Raw genomic sequence first — 19888 nt, forward strand, 5'->3', positions numbered from 1 at the left:
TGGCTCGGGGATGGATGCCGGGATGACACAGGACCAGATGCAGGACACCCTTACCAACAAAATTCACCCACCAAAGGGTACACTTTAGGGTACATATTTTACCTTTTAAGCTCAAGTTTCACTAAAAAAAATCACTTACTTTAACCTGTGAAAGCCCTCCACCCATACACAAACAGAGCCCTGCGCTGTCTCTGCTTTTCTCTTTTATTCAGAGTTCGCCATTATGTTCAGCACTGGAGCATTGAATTCTTGACAAATGTTTCCATGTTTGCTGGATCGCCCAGGTTGCCCCATGATAGTCTATTTTCTCCAGTCTTGAAGAGATTTAATAATCAGGCCCTACACGATGATTTTGTATAGCTCCAGTGAACAATCCCCCAACTTTATGTAACACAAGGACCTATCTGATGAAACAATCCCACATAGCTTTGGTAAATGTGAAGTAGATTGTAGAATCTGACTGTAAAATGTATGGCCACCATAGATCTGCATTGACATCAATTATTTCTATAAACACATGATAATATAATAGCTAGCTGCAAACCTTACTAGAACAGAGAACCTCACAATGACAGCCCAGTCCAAGGAATGATGATCTCCATTCTGTGCATACGCTTCACCTGCTGGTACTGAACAGCAAGAGGCACTGCTGTGCAATAATAAATATAACCATGAAGGGGCGATAGAGTACTCCTTCAGCGGTGGATGGCAAGTTCACGTAAACAAAAGATGCCACCCCAAACTCTCGCGATGCTTCATGCGGAAGTTTTACTGTTCGGGCGGAAATTGTGTTTCAGGCCATAGATGATTTGAAAAATGGATACGGAGGGGAGGAAGACGTTGCTGGTACGGCATCTTCCTGCTGAGCTGAGTTTTCAGGAGCAGAGAGAGCTTCTGGAGAAGAGCGGAGCGGAGAGTGTGCGCCTGTGTTCCGGGAGAACAAGGGGGAGCCTGGTAAGGGGAGCACAAGCAGGGGGACACATATCTGTGCTGCACACAGTGTCAGAATGGAAGGTGCTTGATTCTTCCAGGGGGACTCTATCTTCATTTGTATGTACAGCATGCTTGCTAAACAAAGACCCCTGTACTTACATGTCCTACCAGCCAATTTCTTGTGAATTCTCTGCCTTTTCATTCAGTGGTCACTCCAGCTGATGGGAGTTCCCCCCAGTGACACCGCAGTGAATGATGCAGAGTATGCGTTGTCACAACTGAGGGGGTTTGTTGTGATACGGAGAATATTGAACTGTCAATTGGAAAGCTAAGTACACCTTGTCTTCTATGCCCAACAGGTCCCACTTTGTCTTGGCTTCTCTCTCCTTTCCAGAGCTCACCATTCCGTCTATCATCGCCATGTACTTCTTCACATCTCCCGATCGTGCACTGTACAAGTGTGGGATGGGGTGATGTGTTTTCCTCCAAATGCAAAAAAAAAATAGGAGTGCCAGTCTTCTTGTGCATGTGTTTTTTTTTTTTGGATGCGCAGAAGAGTACATGACGCAAGTATCCCGGGAGGCTCAAAGTGTCACCTTTGTCCCCAACTCTACTATAATGGAAATGAATGCATAGTGAATGTGCAGACCCAACTACAAACAATCATTTCTTGTTGGTTGAGGTACAGGTAGATAATAGAACTAATGATAAGTGACAGAACATCTTTTACAACAAAGCTGTACAATGCCAGATCCTAAGGGCTCACTTGTATGGTCCCAGCGTGGCTTTTACTTTAGAATCCTATTATTAATGAGTACCTAAACTCACAACTTTCATTTTACATAAAAGGGTAGACAACCCTTTTATGTAAAATAAAAATTCTGTTGATTTTTTTTTTTTTTTTTTAGGGGAAAACCCTTAAAAAAAAAAAAAAAAAAGGTGCATCCCTGCCCCCCAATTTTTGAACCCCCTAGGCATTGGAGAATGAATGGGAGCGCAAAGCCTCCCACATATCCCGAGCGGCTCGTGGGTGCGCCTTCTGCACATGCCTGAGCATCTCAGACATGCGCAGAAGGAGCCATTTTGTGAAAAGGGAAAAAATTGCCGATCTCGCGAATGCGCAGTAACTTGGGCAATTTTTTTCCACCCTTCTTCACCCAATCTCGCACCTGGGTCAGGTGACGTAGGTAGCAGAACCAGAAAGAAGGGGAGAAGATGGCCGCACCCGGAACACCGGCACGAAGATGGATACCAGGACGACGTGGGACCCGATAGAAGAGACCTCTTGACCGATCGACAGCCCTGCGGGATTAAAGGTGAAGTGAATCTTTTTAGCCCTCTTCCCACACACTCCCCTACTTATGTAAATTAAATAATAAAATAAAAAGACCTTTTTTATTCCCTGTAAAATATTTCCTGCAGGTCTTATAAACAATTGTATTACCTTGCAATATCTGCTGACCATACAAAGTTATAGGGAAATTACTGGTGAAAGTAGTGTAGGGGTATGGGAAATCATGTGAAATTACCAGTGATCAGTGAGAGGAGAAGGTGAGTAGACACGGGTGATATAGATGTTGGCAGGGAGAGCTTGGTTTCTCTGAGATCTTCAAAGCCGAGATTCATGACAATGCAGAAAATGTATTATTTAATCTGTCACCAGTCTGAACTTTCTGTTTACTTTTCACTTCTTTTTCAGAAACATGTGGCTTTTGCAACATACCCGAATGAGATTGCTGCTGCAAAGGTATTTACTTTTATTTAATTGCATTCATGTCATACTTATAGACTACCTAGTGTGCAGCAGTGTATGAAATGTGTTTGCTCTGCATACTATAGTACACAATGATAGGGACAAACATGGATGTAGAAATCAGGTATTTTATCTGAATCCTTGTATTAAATGGGAGCCATTGATTCAGCATGACAGCCAGGGGATTAATATATTCAGAAGGAGGAGGAAGTTCTATTTGTGAACATTATTATGTACGTGGGCAGCTTGATAAATATCTTGCAGTGTCTCCTTGAGGCTTCAATATCACGTTACCTTTATTTAACTCATTTACCAAAACTGGACAGCACATTTACAAATTTCAATACAGCAGGCTATTCACAGGGGACAAACATAAAAAAAACTGCAATGCATGAGTATGAATGGAACCATTGCTGGCAACTTCTTTATAGTACCTTGGCTGTGTTGTTTATCCAATATCTTTAGTACTTGCAAACTTCATCACTGCTGACTTTACTTCTTGCTTAATCTAGATCAGTACTGAAGCCCGATCCAGCTAGGCAACCTAAAATAAGTTGTTTAAAGTGTGCTAAAAAGATACTTTACATCCATAACTGCAGAAATGAAGACCGATACTTTTTGCCGTACTTCTTGCAGAATATATTTTCCAGCACAACATTTGTTAGATTACTCAAATAAAGCCTTTTAAATGACATATTTTGTCTTGTGCCGTTTGTAAAATCCTGTTTTAAATGTGTAAGCTCCCTCTGATAATCCTGTTCTCTGTTTACAGGCGCTTTCAGTCCTTCACCAGCTCACAGTGTTGGGTCACACACTCGTGGTTGAATATGCAAAAGAAAATCAAATCCACTTACCAGACCAGCCAACTTTCTCTGAAAAAAAGAAAAGGTTTGTGTTTTTTTTCCCTAATTCAGATCATATTCTGACTTCATAATGATTGTTTGTATTAATCTTGTTAACATTATTTCAAACTGACAGTGCAGGTGACAGCACTACAAGGACTTACTATTGTTTTATACTTAATATCTATGTAAACTTCACCAAGGAACACACCTTTTTGTCTCGTTTGCTCTCCTAAATACACAATTGAAAGTGTTTTGGTATATTGAAAAAATAATTTCAGAAAAAAAACAAAACTGCTTACATTTTACCAAAACCTGGTGGCCTTTGCTGTACTGACCCCCAACCATAGAAAATAATCGAGAAAGAACTGTTGGGTGAAGTCTGTTTTTTTTTTTTAATACATTGATTACCAAATTGAATGCAAACGGAGAGTGGGGGCAAAACACCATGAAATGTTTTTATATTGAAATACATTATTAACTTATCCAAAATAGTATACCCCCTTATTTCTATTCTGATGCCAAAATAACTATTGGGCTGTATTTTTGCCTTCTCTTAGTAGTGGGGAGAACACAGATGAATGTAAAGACTCAAAGCTCCCAAACCAGGTTTCCATTGAAAGGGGAATAGCACCAAATCATGGGTAAGTGTATCTGATTTGTCTTTAACGGTGTTTGTAACACAATCTTCATTACATCTTTGTTTTGCATAGTTTCTTTAGGACAGTTAGGAGATATAGCTAAAACTTGTCTGTCTGGTACGTGCTAAAAACATGTCATCTGCTTGTTACTAGCAGATGCTGATTGCAAGGAATAGCTCATTTTATAGCATGTACAGTATCAGGGCTGGGTAACTCTTTTATTCTCCTCCATTACTTTCATGACAGAGCTTGACACTCTTCTAGTGCAGTTTTGTTTTCTGCTGAAACAGACCATGTCCTCCAAATGGGATGTCAGTCAGTTTTATTATTCATGTACAGTTAGGTCCATAAATATTTGGACATGGACAACTTTTTCCAAATTTTGGTTCTGTACATTACCACAATTAATTTTAAATGAAACAACTCTGATGCAGTTGAACTGCAGACTTTCAGCTTTAATTCAGTGGATTGAACAAAAAGATTGCATAAAAATGTGAGGAACTAAAGCCTTTTCTTTTACACAATCACTTCATTTCAGGGGCTCAAAAGAAGTTGCACAATTGACTCAAAGGCTATTTCATAGGCTGCTGTGGGCAATTCCTTCGTTATGTCATTATCAATTGATAAAAGGGGGGGTGCTTGTGTGTGGAAGATTTTGCTGTGTACAGACAACATGCGGTCAAAGGAGCTCTCCATGCAGGTGAAACAAGCCATCCTTTAGCTGCAAAAACAGAAAAAATCATGAAATGAATGCATGAAAGTAAATCCAGAGGGTGCACTGCAAGGTGCAAGCCACGTATAAGCCTCAAGAATAGAAAGGCAACATTGGACTTTGCTCAAAAACATCTAAAAAAGCCAGCACAGTCCTGAAAAAAAATTCTTTGGACAGATGAAACCAAGATCAACCTTTACCGGAATAATGGCAAGAAAAACGTATATAGAAGGCATAGAACAGCTCATGATCCAAAGAATACCACATCATCTGTAAAACATGGCGGAGTCAGTGTGATGGCTTGGGCGTGCATGGCTGCCAGTGGCACTGGGACACTAGTGTTTATCCATGATGTGACACAGGACAGAAGCAGCCGAATTAACTCTGAGGTGTTCAGAGACATACTGTCTGCTCAAATCCAGCTAAATGCAGTCACATTGATTGGGAGGTGTTTCATAATACAGATGTACAATGACCCAAAACATACAGCCAAAGCAACCCAGGAGTTTATTAAGGCAAATAAGTGGAATATTCTTGAATGGCCATGTCAGTCACCTGATCTGAACCCAATTGAGCATGCTTTTCACTTGTTGAAGACTAAACTTCGGACAGAAAGGCCCACAAACAAACAGCAACTGAAAGTCTTAGTTCCTCACATTTTTATGCAATCTTTTTGTCCAACCCACTGAATTAAATTTGAAAGTCTGCAGTTCAACTGCATCTGAGTTGTTTCATTTCAAATTGATTGTGGTAATGTACAGAACCAAAATTAGAAAAAAGTTGTCTCTGTTCAAATATTTATGGACCTAACTGTATATGAATTATATAAAATGTCACTTTGTATAATGAGGCCTCAACACCCTTTTTTTCTGAAGCTGGTTTCGGCTTTTCACTTTAATCAGGACAGTAGTGGTCTTACCATCCTTATGTTGGTGTGAAATGAAGGGCAGGCAGGGGGTCTGGTTTTTAATTTTTTTTTTTTTTTTTACATACTTTTTGGGGCACACTTGCTTTTTGACCCAGTTGCTATCCAGCAAGGTCCTAAGCCTAATAAAGGGCTTGAAGCATTAAAAAGGCTGCTGAAAATAGATTGCAAAACCTACTAGTCTGAACATTTGAATACTTTAGGTCTCTGCTTTAAGCTTTTCATATTTAAAAGACTGCTAACTGGCCCTCTGTTTGTATGTTTTCTACGTTTTCTGTGTGGATGTTTCTGCCTCTCCTGCTGCAGGATTTTATAGGTTCAGCTGGTAAAATCTCCAGTGTTACATCAGGGAGATAAGATTTTAGCAGCTGGGAAAATGTACATATTTCTCGTGTATTCATTGTTCAGCCTATGGTACGAAACGTGGCTGTTAAATATTTATCAGAAATTTGCTTCAAGGTCTTCCAGGAAAAACATTTTGAGATCTATTTTTTATTGTATGTTCAGGGACAGTATGGTGTATGTTGTGCTTTATCTAACATTTAGGGCTGGTGTACAGACACTTTACATAAACACAGTGATTGTAACTTTGCAGGGGATATTAGCTTAGCTAACTTAGCCTTTTCTTAGCTTAATTAGCTTGTGAATGAGGTGAAGCTTTGCTGACTTCCAGTCATGTGCAAGCAAGAAGTCTTATTTTTTTTAAATGTATTTATGTTTTCATATATAGATTCCCAAACACCCTAATGAGTGTTCTTCACAAAGTGAATATTCAACCATATTCACTAAATTGATTGATTTAATGTAAATACCACATTCATCTGTTCTAAACACAGGCCCATTACCAATTGTGCAGTTTCTTATCCCTTTTTTTGTTTTTAGGGTGCTTTCTGCAGACAAGTGTATTTTATTACTAGGAAAGGGTAGATATCCCAACCCCTTTCTATTTCGTGCCCCTTATTTGTTGAGTGTGATACTGAATGTGTAATGTTAGAAATGACATTAAATCAAAATAAAAAAAGTAATGATTTTTAACCAAAGGCCCAAAACTCACTGCATATGTGTGAGATCAGTAGCTCTTTCCCCTTAGTGGAAATAATGCCCCACAGCGATCAAGAAAAAAAAATACAAATTTTACGGTTTACCCTTTTATGTAAAGCAAAAATGTTCAGTTTTGGTACGTTTTTATAGGTGCCAATGTTGTAATCTGGTACAAATATAGGTGCTACATTACCTGTTAAAACAAGATTTAAAATGTCAGATTAAACTAGATTTTTTTTTAACTTTATATCAAATAAAATTTGTCAAATGTAACAGTTACACTTACGAACATCATTCATTTGAATGTATTCGTTATATGTACCTGCTTGTTGTGTCCGCTCATAACTAGGCTGGGTAAAAGTTTATCCTGTCTGGAGTTCAATGTAGTATTGCTGTTGTGGTGAAGTGCAGAAATGGTCCTGCGTGAAAAACATTGGTTTCATATTTCATTATTATTACAGTATTTAGTACCGACATATTACATAGTGCTTTACTAAGTCCATTATCCTATCACTAACTGTTCCTCCAAGGAGCTCACAATCTAATGTCCCTACCATAGTCATATGTCATTACCACAGTCGAAGGTCAATTTTTAGGGTGAAGCCATATAACCTAACTGCATGTTTTTAGAATGTGGGAGGAAACCTACACAAACACAGGGAGAACCTGCAATATTAATTGTCAACCAGTTTTTACATGTTTAGTTAGTTCTTGATGGCATGATGGTTTGTACTGTATTACAGGTGTATTTAGTTCTTGTTGTGCTGATAAACTGATGAATTAATGGAAATGTATGTTTTTCACAGGTTAGTGTTCCCAATAAGAACCAGCTTAAAGTATTTATATCCACCTCCTACAAGCACAGTTTTGGCAAATATTGCAAATGCCTTAGCAAGTGTCCCAAAGTTCTATATCCAGGTAAAACCTTTACACTTTTTAAACTTTACATTGTACATCATATGTGAATAGTTGTTTCAGCACTGCCACAGCAATTACAGACAAGAGGACAAGTGACCATATACATTATGAGAGAACTGTGTGAACAGTTGGTAAAATGCAGAAATCTCTACTTAAGTCCAGTGTGTTGCAGTAATCCACTGTGCGCTTTGTTAAATTGCATTTCTAGTCCTTGTATGGCACCCCGACATGCTTTAAAAATGGAACAATGCTGAATGGTGGAACATTGCTTTTTAGAAGCACATAATAAAACTGGGTATTAAAGCGAAGATAGGAGATTGTTGATCCAGGGAACATCCGATTGCCTCATGGAGTCAGGAAGGTATTTTTTTCCCCCTGTTGGAGCAAATTGTACCAGGGTTTTGTTTGCCTTCCTGTGGATCAACTATGTCTTATAGGGTTTTATATCTGAGATATGTTTATTTCCCTAGTGGTTGAACTTGATGGACTGATGTCTTTTTCAATGTGATTTATTATATAACTATATTTTGCAATATGCTTCAGGTTCTTGTGCAATTTGTCCTATATCCTAATATCTTGTATATTGGTCCTAAAAGAGATGCTCCAATCCAGGCTCCCTCCATGGCCAGTCCTGCATGAACATCCCAGTATGCACTTCAGTAGAACACTTCACATGATTTTTTTTTTTTTTTTTTTAATCCAGTTTTAAATGCCTTTCCCCTGTCACTAATCTACTTTCTAAATAAAAAGTTAAATAAGGAGAGACCCATACAGGTAGGGTGACGGGGTCAAAAAAGTTATATATAAAGTCATCACCCGCATAACTGAAAAATGTGTGACATTTCAATATGTATAAATCGAAGATGCCAATTGATCGAGCCAAGGTAACAAAAGAAAAACCCTGTCTGGATTTACAGATATCCAGGATCACATTAGGAGTTTTTACTTAGACTTCTGTTCTGTTGACCACTATTTTGCTGCAAAGGAAGTGAGTGTCCAATAGAATTACTGACTGAAATAAAAATGCTATTAGTAGTAATTTTTTAGTAGAAAAAAAAATCAAGAACCCCCTTTTTCTTTCCTATAACTTGGAAAATGGAAATCAGCAGTGATCTATAAAACCTGGCAGGGGATATAACCCTCCCCATTTGTGATAAATTGTTTATACGCATACATATGGACATATATAATGGGATTATATATATATATATATTTTTTTTTGGGGGGGGGGGGGAATTTTGGATTTATCATACAACGAAGTCTGTTAATTAAAAAAAAAAAAAAAAATTGCTGTTTAACTGGTTACTTACTTATTTTAGGTGTTACATTTAATGAACAAAATGAATCTTCCGGCGCCTTTTGGACCCCTTACTGCACAGCCGCCTCTGGTGAGTCAATGTTTCTTACTCCTCCATTGCAACTCTTGGCTTGAGGAACACCAACTGCTCAATCTACATCTTTTTTTCCCCCTTGCGCAGTTTTTTTTGCGCTGCAGTTTCCACTTAAAATCTCAAAATGTACCAGTTGGTTGATTTAGTAGTTTTTTGATTTTATACACTAAAGCAGTGGTGGCCAACCTTTTTGGTCCCGCGGACTACTAACATTGCCGGCTCCTGACCGCGCATGTGCAGGGAGCTGGGTGTCAAAGGGGGAGAAACCTTCCCGTAGTGGCGTCATCATGACATTACCCCCCCCCCCCCCCCCTTCGACAGGCTAATTTGTGCCTCGGGGCAACACCCCCCCCCTCCTCCCTGAGCCTGGGATTTGTACGGGGAACGTGGTCTGCAGCTCTTCCCAGTGCACCACGCCATTGGGGTCCTTCTGACCCCGCTCAGGGGGGCACCGGGCAGAGCCGCGGACTAGCAAAATTTTGTCCAGAACCACTGGTTGGCGACCGTAGCACTAAAGGGTATCTTTACTCAATACATTGCGACAATATTCACTTCAGTTATCCAGTCATGTAAATAACATTGTCGTCTTTATTTTTGTTTGCTCTATGTATGCTCTAAATTCTAAAAACAAATTCTAAATAATATAGCCGTAAATAGGAAAAATCTAAATACATGCCTTCCCTGCTCCCTGAACACTTCTCTGTTGATAAAGAATTGTTAACAAAACTGTGCAAAAATCAAGTGTTTAAACTTTTGTTCTTCTTTGTCACCTGTGGTGGTCACTGGTTCCTCCTTCTGATCTCTACCTTACTACTGGACAATAATTACCAGGGAATTTCATTTTCAGTTGCCCAGTAGATAGAACTTTCAGGCTCTTTTTTATGTTTTATTCTGTATGCATGTTAAGCCAGTGAAGGTTTAGTTTTTCAGGGTTTTCTTTGCTTCTTTCTTTAAAATGTTGGATCCAGAGAGACTTGTAGCAGGCAGCTTCCGCTGTGCTAACCCTTAGCATTCCGTCTTGTGTCTTGTAGCAATAAATGCTATTAGGTTTTCCTAAGCATGAAACGTGAACTAGGCATTTGAGTTGTGGTAAAGTTTGTTTTGTTTCATCAGTATGCAGATAGTTTTGCTGTACCCACACCATATCCTCCAGTACCACCTGACCTTCCAGAGAATCCTCCTCTACCAGAGCTTGATGATGATTATGATATGGATGTGTCCAGCGAAGAAGAGTCAGAATATGAAAGTGGGGATGATGAAGAAAAGGAAAGGTAGGTTTTGGTTGTAATGCCAGAACATTTGCAGCCTAACAACAAGCAAGTCTATAAATGTCCTATTGATGTATCAGTGTCACTTGGGATGCCTAACTGTTTAATTGAACAGATCTTTAATTTAGTTACTTTATATAAATAAAGATACTTATGTATTTGTGAAACAAGTCACATATGAGAATGTGTAGGCAGTTTAGAAGCCTGTTTGTAGTGGCAGTTCACAAGTTAAGACTGAAAACATGCTCCTCACCTGTGACGAACCGATTCTATAACAGGTTCCTAAACATTGCTCATTAGAAGTAGGTTTCTTCAATTTGGAAATATGCCTTAATTTAGCTGGGGTAAATAAAAAAAAATATGTTTAGTAGCTAGAATTCAATGGAGTGGTTCAAATTTCCACAGTGTTAATGTATATAATGTGATAATGTGTGAATTGTCCTTTTAAGGTTTGCTCGTCTAAAAGAATTGGCTGATATGCTGCCCATGAGACAAAACCAGAAGAAACAATCTCGTCCTCGAAAAAAGATGAGGATTAAGGATCTTTTAATTATGCCTCCTGCACCTCAGTGAGTTCTGAATTCATGTATATTTAGACTGTGATCACTGCTGAAATGTTTATAGGGAATTATGCTTTTGCAAGCATATATACCATTACTAGATGTGTACTTATCTATAGGTAAATATTGGAGAGAGGGTGGGGCAGGGCGCAAAAACACTTTGTGAGTTTTAATGTCAGTTGCTTGGTAAATACCATAAATTTACCTGTGTAGCTGTCTTAAATTAATTTTGCCATTCCATATTATGGGGCTTAGGTCACCGTACACCCTAATTTATATATTCTTTTTAATCTTTGAGTGGTGCTAGGAAGGATAAGACCTCATGTCTATTTTTTTATTGCTATATTTATGCCCATTGGGAAGGTTCACCCTTATTTGCCCTAATAATTAGCAAGGAGAAAATCTTTGATTGAAGACATCTGTTCCAGAAATAGCTATAGTCTATCAGGGGAATTCTCTTCACTTGGAGAATAATTTCCCCCAGTGGTACACAGACATGAGGACACTTGTTCATTTTGTGATTTTTTTTTTTTTTTTTCCTATTTTCCAGACATGCACATGCACCTCTGTTACCAACAGAGGTCTTTGAACAGCCATGCATCATAGGCCCTAAAAAAATGGAATTCCATATTCCTGCAGATGTACCCATTGCTGCTAATGGTAAGCATGTAACTGTTTTGTGTGTTTCAAATACCATTTTGAGTGGTATTGGGAATGAGATTATATATATTTATAGAAACAGGAATATGTGTTCCTTTACTTACATGGTTTGGACACCACAAAATATATGTACTATATTTGACCATAGAAAATAGTTATTTCAGAAAAGCAAATCTTTCTCAGCTATCTTATTGAAAACCATATACTTACCATGTGGTGGTGAGGATATGTATGTAATTATAGTTGTAAAAGTTGTTCATTGTAATAGAAAATATTCATTAGGAATAATATTCATATCTTTTTTTTTTTTTTTTTTTTCCCGCAGCGGTTACTAAGGTAGAGTCAAAGACTACTTTAGAAAATGAGGAGCTGCCAGGATTTGGAAAGATCTTTCCCATGCAAGTCTCTAAGGATGATGATGATGATGATGAAGACAATGAAGATGAGCTGCCAAAAGAATTCATTTCCAGGAGGGAGTTGGAGAAGAAAAGAATTTCAAAAGAAGGCAAGTTTTCTTTACAGATGACCTATATAACTATTTACAGTAATCTATTATGATAAGCTTTGTAGGGATGAGCCTTAATTAGGTATTTGTGAGAGAGAAAAATACACTTACATTCTAGCAAACTTGTGACTGTCTATATGGAAATTTTGGTAATGGTTATGGGCTTCGTAATAGGGTTATTTTAAGTCCTACTGTTACTTGCCGTTTGAAAAATTCACAATAATGTCGGGATTACAGTAGGACAGATGGTGTGTGTTTCTCCCTCCTGTTGGCAGGAGCAATAAGTTATTATATAATTTCTCAGCTTGTTTTTGTGGTTGAGGTGCAGCTTTTTACACCAGAAAATGAAGTATGTGATAAAGACATGAATATTTATGCTGACTGGGTTCTGATATATTAAGTAAATATTAGCTGACATTCTTCGTACTTAGAAGTTTGCCTCCCCTTCTTCCGGGGAATATTATAGTTCTAACAGAACGAGAAGAGCGATTTTCTTCTTTATGTTTTTTAATTTATTACATTGATGTACACGGGTGTTAGAGCTGCTCTATCCACTAAAACTTAGTTTAACCCCCCTAGCAGTATTCCCGAGTGTGACTCTGAGTGCATTTTCCATGCAAAAGGGGTACCTAAAAACATAATTAAACCCCACTTACCTTGCTCTGTCGGCGTCCCCCGTCGTCATGGTGGTCCCTGCAGGTCTTGGGGACATGTCCTCGTCCTCTGATCTTCAGCTGCGAACTGCAGATCTCCGAGGTTTCCTAGTGACGTCGGTGCATGCGCCGGGGCAAGCGGAAGGAGCAGCAGGCAATTAAAATAATTTTGTATTGGATTAAATACAAAATAGCTGTATTGAGTTCAATACAAAGAAATATTCATATAATATATATATGCTGCTGTAAAGTTATATTACGTTTCGCTATTTTTTTTTTTTTTTTTTGATTATTAAATTTATGAACTATTGGGCATATTTCGGTGAAGTATGCCTACGAAATATAGGCCTACAATGTAAAATACATTTCCATGCAAAAACTAAGACCAGTAGGGGGGTTAAGGATTGTGTAAATTGGAGACTTGGCTTAGTGTTGGCTGTGTTTGTCAGCTGTGGTAATACCAAAGTAAGCCTATGGTCATAAGAGAAAATGAAGCATTCAATGGGTAACTACTAAGTAACTAAGTAACTACTACTTTATTCAACAATTTTTTTCTTTGTAGCTAATGCTTAATTAAACTTTTAGGGCTCTATTTATAAAATGGGGAATCTGACATTCCCTTGTGGGAATCTTCCAGGTTGATTTCCACAAAGGAATGTCAGATTCCCTGTTTTATAAATAGAGTTCTTAGAGTGTATTGACTTGATTTTGTACTTAACCTAATATAATAAGTTAAAGTTTATTCAAATTAAAAAAAGAACTCCCCTCTCTTTTGAATTACAGCTTTTTACCACTCTGTTAAAGAGACGTTTTTGGGATTTATATCCCAATATGACCCATATGCTTTCTTAAACTCAAACTCCTGTTCTCAGTGAAAAAAGGTTTTAGGCACCTGGAAAATATCAATGTTGTAATATAAAACGGAACAGTCCCTTGATTCCCTTTTAGTGAGGACTATCTGAACATCTCACCCACAATAAATCACTTCTGATGAAATTACTTGCAGTTTACACAGCTGTCACATATCATTAAAATTTTGCACACACACATTTTAAGATTAGTTGCAAGAAACCGATTTTGTCAGTTTTACTAATCAAATGGTTACATAATAAAGCTCAAGGACAGATTTCCATTACCAATGAATTACAAAATGATTTCTATAGTGATATTTATTTTCATGGAAAAGTATATTGTTGTAATACTTGATATTCAGATATCTCTAAAGTTTTCTAATGCAACAGATTTAGGACATCAAAGTTTAGGTAACATTTTATTTTAATAAATATTTCTTTTGTGTTGTAGAAATGCGCCAGCTTTCTGTGTTTAAAGGCTATGAGCCAGGAGAACCAAACTGCAGACTCTATGTGAAAAATTTAGCAAAACAAGTCACTGAAAAGGTAATGATCGCATGCAGGTTGTGGTCTGTTTCTGTCAATATTACTCCATTTACTGACAGGTTTTTTTTTTATTTGTTTTACAACAGGATCTTAAGTTCATATTTGGCAAGTTTGTCAACTTTTCATCTGAAACTGAAAAGAACATGTAAGTTGCTGTGACTAGATTAGATATGACTAATTAACTGGTGAAATATGAAGGTGGAGGACTGAAAAATGTGAATGTTAAGAGAATTGTAAGTGTTTTAAAAAGTCATGTCCTAATATTGAATATTATTGAAATCTAACAGTTTTTCTTTTGTGTGTCTTAATATAATTTATGACAGGTTTGACATTCGTTTGATGAAAGAAGGGAGGATGAAGGGGCAGGCTTTTATTGGCTTTCCAAATGAAGATTCGGCAGCGAAAGCCTTAAAACATGTTCATGGATATGTTTTTTTTGACAAGCCAATGGTCATTGTATCCTTTTGGTGTCTTCGTTTGTTACAAGCTTTACATCTTTGATTACAAGATTTAATTGGCATGAAAAGTTGTTTCAGTTATATTTTTTTAGGGCACATTCACTGCCAATATTGGCGAGTCTGAAGTAAGCGATACAGTTCTGATTTTGTATATATTGTGGAATATTGGTGTAGAATCTGTAATCTGTCTTGAGGCAAGGGATGTATGTATTTTACCAATGTTTGCACTGTAATATTCAGTAGTCATTCATTGTTTTTTTTTTTTTTTTTTTTTTTTTTTAAAATAGCTGTGACATAATGTGGCAGCAACTGCAAAGGGGTTTTGTGGTGTTTTGCCTTTTGGGGACACCCTTTTTTATATCTACATCCAAACTGTGTCCGTTTCCTTCTGGATGGGATTCCATATAGCCCTGTATTGCAGGACACTACTGTAAATAGGTGGTCATCATCTTATTTGAGCTTCTTGACCAGGATATATTTGTGTACCGCACTGAAACTGAATGGCATGCCATTTTTAGTGTGTGGATATTTTTTAATTTATTACAGTTTACGGTTAGATATTTTTTCTGTCACTTGGAAATTTTCAAAATGAGGAGCTTGCCAATATTCTGTTTATAACTCAATTTGTACTTTGTCATAGCAGACTGTTGAACTGTAATCTGTTTGCATGTGCTCACGGACAAGGACTTTTCAGAAGTATGCTATTCAATAAGTGTTTTATTCACATCCCAATAAAGGTAATTCAAAGGAGCATGCCAAATCCTTGATGCATTTTGTATTACCAGTACTTATGGCTTTTAAATAAATACTGGTATTACAAAACTCATAAAGGTGCTTTCATGCTCTCTTAAATTACCTGTGTTAGAATATAAATAAAGCAATTACTGAACTTCATGTTTGTGAGTATTTTTTACTTCTTTGGGTCTACGCAAAATAAGGGTAGCTGGTGGCAATGCATGTGTTAAACATTGGGGCTGGTGTTTTGGCAGCAGGACTGTGTTTGTTTGCATTTGCTGCCATAGACCATCCAGAATAATTACCAGACACACTAAACAAAGGTATTTTTTTCTTTTATAAAAATACTAAAAAAAAGGTCACTTGAGTCCTTGAAGCTGTAAAAAATATACGTGGGCAAACTGTAAAATTATGTTTTTGTCACCCCATATTCAAAGAGACTAAAGTGAACAGCACAGACAAGTTATGAGCTTTTAGTGACTTTCTATTTATGTATTGGGTTACACATTGACTAAAATGTTTATGTAAAATTTGTATGCTGCCGTTTTCTGAATAACCTTAACTGAATAACAGCAATTTGCACGATCAGCTCGTCCCAAGCCTGAAACTAATAAAACACCTGCCAAAAGATAGCAGTCAAGGTAAGTTATACAAAAGACTATATAGGATCAAGGCAAATTCCCAAGAACTCTCTGAACCGACAATGTCCTGTTGACTGTTTGTTCAGAGAAATTATCCTGTTTTGAGATTTGTGCTACTTTTCTTGTAAAATAACATTACATCCAATCTTTCAATGAAACACACCTACACAATGTATTTATATTTTTTTTTTCTTAAAATGTTGTTTGTTGGACCACTATAGTTGTCCTTATATATGATTTTAGCAAAAAGCCATGGGCTCAATCACAGTGGGTCTGGATGGGTAGCCAATTTCTGCATTAATACAGAGCCACTGTAATACCTACATTTTATATAGTTTACAAATATGTGTTTTCTGTCTTAGAACTATGTGCCGACAGTTTTTATTCTTTTCTTTTTTTTTTTTTTCTTTTGTGTACACGTATTAAACAGTAGCACAAATATTATGTTACTCAAAATAATACAACTACTATTATTTAATTACTATTATTCTACAGGATGTGTTTTTGGGGTAAAACTGTTTTAATAAATCTATATTTTCATTAAAAAAATGTAAAACTTTTTTTGCAAAATCTAAAAGATTATGTTGTGTTGAATAAACTACTGCTAGGGGACTGGCCTGTTCTCCTTCTACTTCTTGGCATCTTGTGCCTCGCAGTCCACACAGAAGGAATAATACTGGCATTTTTTGCATGCAGACAAGCTTTATTTCATAGAAGCAAACAACTGCTTTGCCTTGATGCCCTCCTGTAAGATTAATTTTAATTTTCTGTGAAGTTCAGCTTTAAATTGAAGAGATGTTAGAACTCCTGATTGATATACCTATTAGTCAGTTAGTAATGATTTAGACATGAGCGCCAACTACTGGCATTTTTAGTCTTTGTAGTCAGCACTGGCAACCTAAGTATTTTTTTTTACTTTACATCTGTTCTGTTGTTGCTAAGGAAATAGTCTATGTGGGTGTATATAATATATATATGCCAAAATATATTCACACTTCTGCATTTGTCAGAAAATGCACCACTTCACCCAGAAAATTGTTGCAATTACAAATGCTTTGGGTACTTCTTTTGATGGCACTGGAAGAACACAAAAAAGCAGAAAAAAAAAACAGAGACATTCCACATAAAACATCAAAAAGGGCCTGAACAAAATTATTGGCACTCTCAATACTCGGTAGCACACCCTCTTGAAGGAATAACTGATGTTCATTTTGTTTTTCTCTGCTTTCTAGTGTTCTTCCAGTGCCAACAAAAGAAATAAACATGACAACACCAATATTTTTGTCCATGTTTTTATATGTATGTGTAATAAATATTTCCAACTGACATTGTCAGCAATTAGAATCTTTAATTTGGTAAGTATCTGAGGTGCCTGAACATGTTGACTTGTTACATTTATATGACCAGTTAACCTTGTGCTCATTTTAACTGGTGCTTTAATTGTATGGCCTCCAGGTTAACCAAGGTTTATACTCATGGTCTTGTAAAGTCACATCCATGCCAACCTGCCATTCAGCCAAAGTAAACACTTTCTGGGTTAGTCACATTATAGCAAATATTAGACAAAAATATATTTATCAAAGTGTGAGGACTTGTGCCTGAATACCAGTGTCCACTTCATGAACTGCTGCATATTCCTTACGTATTCCTAATCATGTCTGATGTCCTTCCTGTTAGTTTATTGACCACATGTAAACACGAAAGTACTTTAAGCTTGATAAATTGCCATCCTTGTCCTTTTGTAGCAAGTGTAATCAGCTGAGACAAAAGCATAGAAAAAGTTAAAAAAAAAAAAAAACAGGGCTTCCTTGGAAGAAAAACTGACAGTGCTTGGCAGTCAAGCAAAGTGGTGAAAACAGTTTTACTTTTCTTCTTAAAGATGACCATGAAACTGCTGTTTGGGCTTGAAAAGTGTATCCTTTCTTGTTGTATCCTTTTAAGTGTATTTTATTCCTAGGTAGATTCAAACAGGAGAGTTTGATTTTAATTACACATTTTCTGTTAATGTTTGATGCTTCACAGTGATGTTTCTTTACGAATTTTCACTGGTAAATTATTTCCCTATATTGAAAAAAAAAAAAAAAAGTACATGAACAATCATGGCATTTTGTTTTTTAGGAAGCGCTACACTGAAGCTTTTCAAAACAATATCTAGGAAGTCATTGCTCTTCACTGTAGACCCACTTCAGAGTACAAATTAGGGAGGATAAATAATCTGAAATACATTTTTAAGTTTGTTTTGGTTGATAAAACAACATTTTACTGCCACTTAGATACAAACAGGGCTTAGTGTGGAGCTGAAATTAGGGCTCACACCACTCGCCTTATCACCTTTCCATAATGTAGACAGTTGTAGGCGGACCGTCATATACAATGCAGGAACTACAGTGGTCTCTGGTCCTGCCTTTTATGGGACAATGATAGTGAAAGGGACAACAATGCAACTAAAGAAGAGCAGCTTGGGAGGATATTCATCACTGATGAAACTGGTAAGGCGCTATTCTACAGGGTTGTGGTATAAAACCAGCATTTTTCTCTATTAGGGCACTCTAATCTAAACGTTCATTAAGTTCCGATTGCGCTGCCAGATTTATTTTTGACCTGTAAAGAATAAAGGCCCTTAGATCTCAAAGCCTTTCCCACTGCTTGTCACCCTCCTGATTACATATACATATACATACATTCAAAGTAAAAATGGGATTCAACAAAGTGAAGTTTCACTGCCCAGGACAGCAGCAGTTTTTTGTTAGTTGGAGTAGTTTCCCAGGTGCAGCTAAAACAGATGAGTCTACCTCTGTACATGCACCCCAGACATGAATTTTATAGGGTTCACCTAGCGATTTGTGTCATTTTAAAGAGTAGTGGTGGACAATATAACACCATGCTAGTTTGAATAATGAAAACTGCTCTGTATGTTGCTAACAATTTCTATTTTCAAATAATTTTAGCCTAAAAGTGGTAAAAGGCATTTCACTCTTTTAAGCTTAGGTTCATAAATAGACAAGCTGTAGTTGTATTTTAAAATATTTATATTTAAATAGAAACATGTTTAGTATTAAAATGTATCTTCTGAGATAGTTTCTGTGTTTACAAATGGATTTATTTTTTTTGTCAAACTGCCATACCAGGATTCAGGTGATGCAAAAGAAATCTGTATGTAGTAAGACAAAGGAAGGATTGCTTACTCCAAACACCTTCACCTTTTAAAAATCACAATTTTTTTCCCGTTTGTTTATTCCACAGGTGGAGGTAAGATTTTTTTTTTCCTAACACTCTGAGGGGGAAGACATTTTGTAACATTACCTTATAGAGTTTTCAAGAATTTTATGTGAATATTGAATTAAAAACAAATGTTTCTGCATCAGTCACATTTTTTGTACTTATATTTGTATTAAAATTACAGGCCAGACATTAAATAGGTCTTGAGAATAAACTGTTTTTTGTATTTCAGGTAATACAACATAGAAGGCAGCTTCAATATTAGCAGACCCAGAACACTGGAGAAACAACATGCCTGTAATTCACAACGTACTTGTGAAATGTACATATTTGTATTAATTTTTTGGTAAATAAATGTCTATTTTTAAAAAAAGCTACTGTATTTTTGTCATCCCTATTAAATCTGTTATGTGGCACACATACACTCATATATAATATTTTATTGTTTAAGAGTTTCTGGGTTTGTGTTATAGCGGCCTTGAAAATGGGACCTCTGTATGGGTTAAGCTGCTCAGTCCCCCACTGACACTTACAAAACTGAGGACCCTAAGCTTGTGAATGCTCACTGTATTACCCCTGCAGCCATAGAAGTATGCAAAAAAGCAATCAAGGTTCGGAATTTGAACACCCACTATA

At 36.9% G+C, this 19888-nt stretch overlaps 1 protein-coding gene across 8 annotated transcripts; it reads left to right on the forward strand.

Moving 5' to 3' along the window:
- The first annotated feature begins 776 nt into the window (after window positions 1-776).
- On the forward strand, window positions 777-19625 carry RNPC3 (RNA binding region (RNP1, RRM) containing 3). 8 transcript variants are annotated; one of them, XR_011921934.1, is made up of 15 exons: window positions 778-954; window positions 2633-2680; window positions 3459-3574; window positions 4089-4172; window positions 7654-7765; window positions 9085-9153; window positions 10252-10427; window positions 10874-10993; window positions 11535-11644; window positions 11970-12149; window positions 14105-14199; window positions 14286-14344; window positions 14523-14655; window positions 15966-19282; window positions 19485-19625. XR_011921934.1 is itself a non-coding variant. In XM_072420020.1 (15 exons), exons 1-14 carry the CDS (start codon window positions 817-819, stop codon window positions 16023-16025), a joined length of 1500 nt encoding a protein of 499 aa, XP_072276121.1. In that variant the 5' UTR covers window positions 778-816; the 3' UTR covers window positions 16026-16033; window positions 17779-19625. The 8 variants fall into 8 exon arrangements, 7 of the variants coding, with proteins under 7 accessions (XP_072276123.1, XP_072276121.1, XP_072276120.1 ...); XM_072420020.1 differs by having other exon boundaries at window positions 15966-16033; window positions 17779-19625; XM_072420019.1 differs by having other exon boundaries at window positions 15966-16033; window positions 17913-19625.
- The last annotated feature ends 263 nt before the right edge of the window (window positions 19626-19888 follow it).

Source organism: Pyxicephalus adspersus, chromosome 8 (assembly GCF_032062135.1).
Source record: "Pyxicephalus adspersus chromosome 8, UCB_Pads_2.0, whole genome shotgun sequence".
Classification (NCBI taxonomy): domain Eukaryota; kingdom Metazoa; phylum Chordata; class Amphibia; order Anura; family Pyxicephalidae; genus Pyxicephalus; species Pyxicephalus adspersus.

Bases quoted from the DNA above. Each gene is read 5' to 3' on its own strand.
- RNPC3 (XM_072420017.1), top strand. From the start codon at position 817: ATGGATACGGAGGGGAGGAAGACGTTGCTGGTACGGCATCTTCCTGCT. The intron at 3,575-4,088 runs GTTTGTGTTTTT...GCCTTCTCTTAG, and splicing joins TTCTCTGAAAAAAAGAAAAG to TAGTGGGGAGAACACAGATG. The intron at 12,150-14,104 runs GCAAGTTTTCTT...TTTGTGTTGTAG, and splicing joins GAAAAGAATTTCAAAAGAAG to AAATGCGCCAGCTTTCTGTG.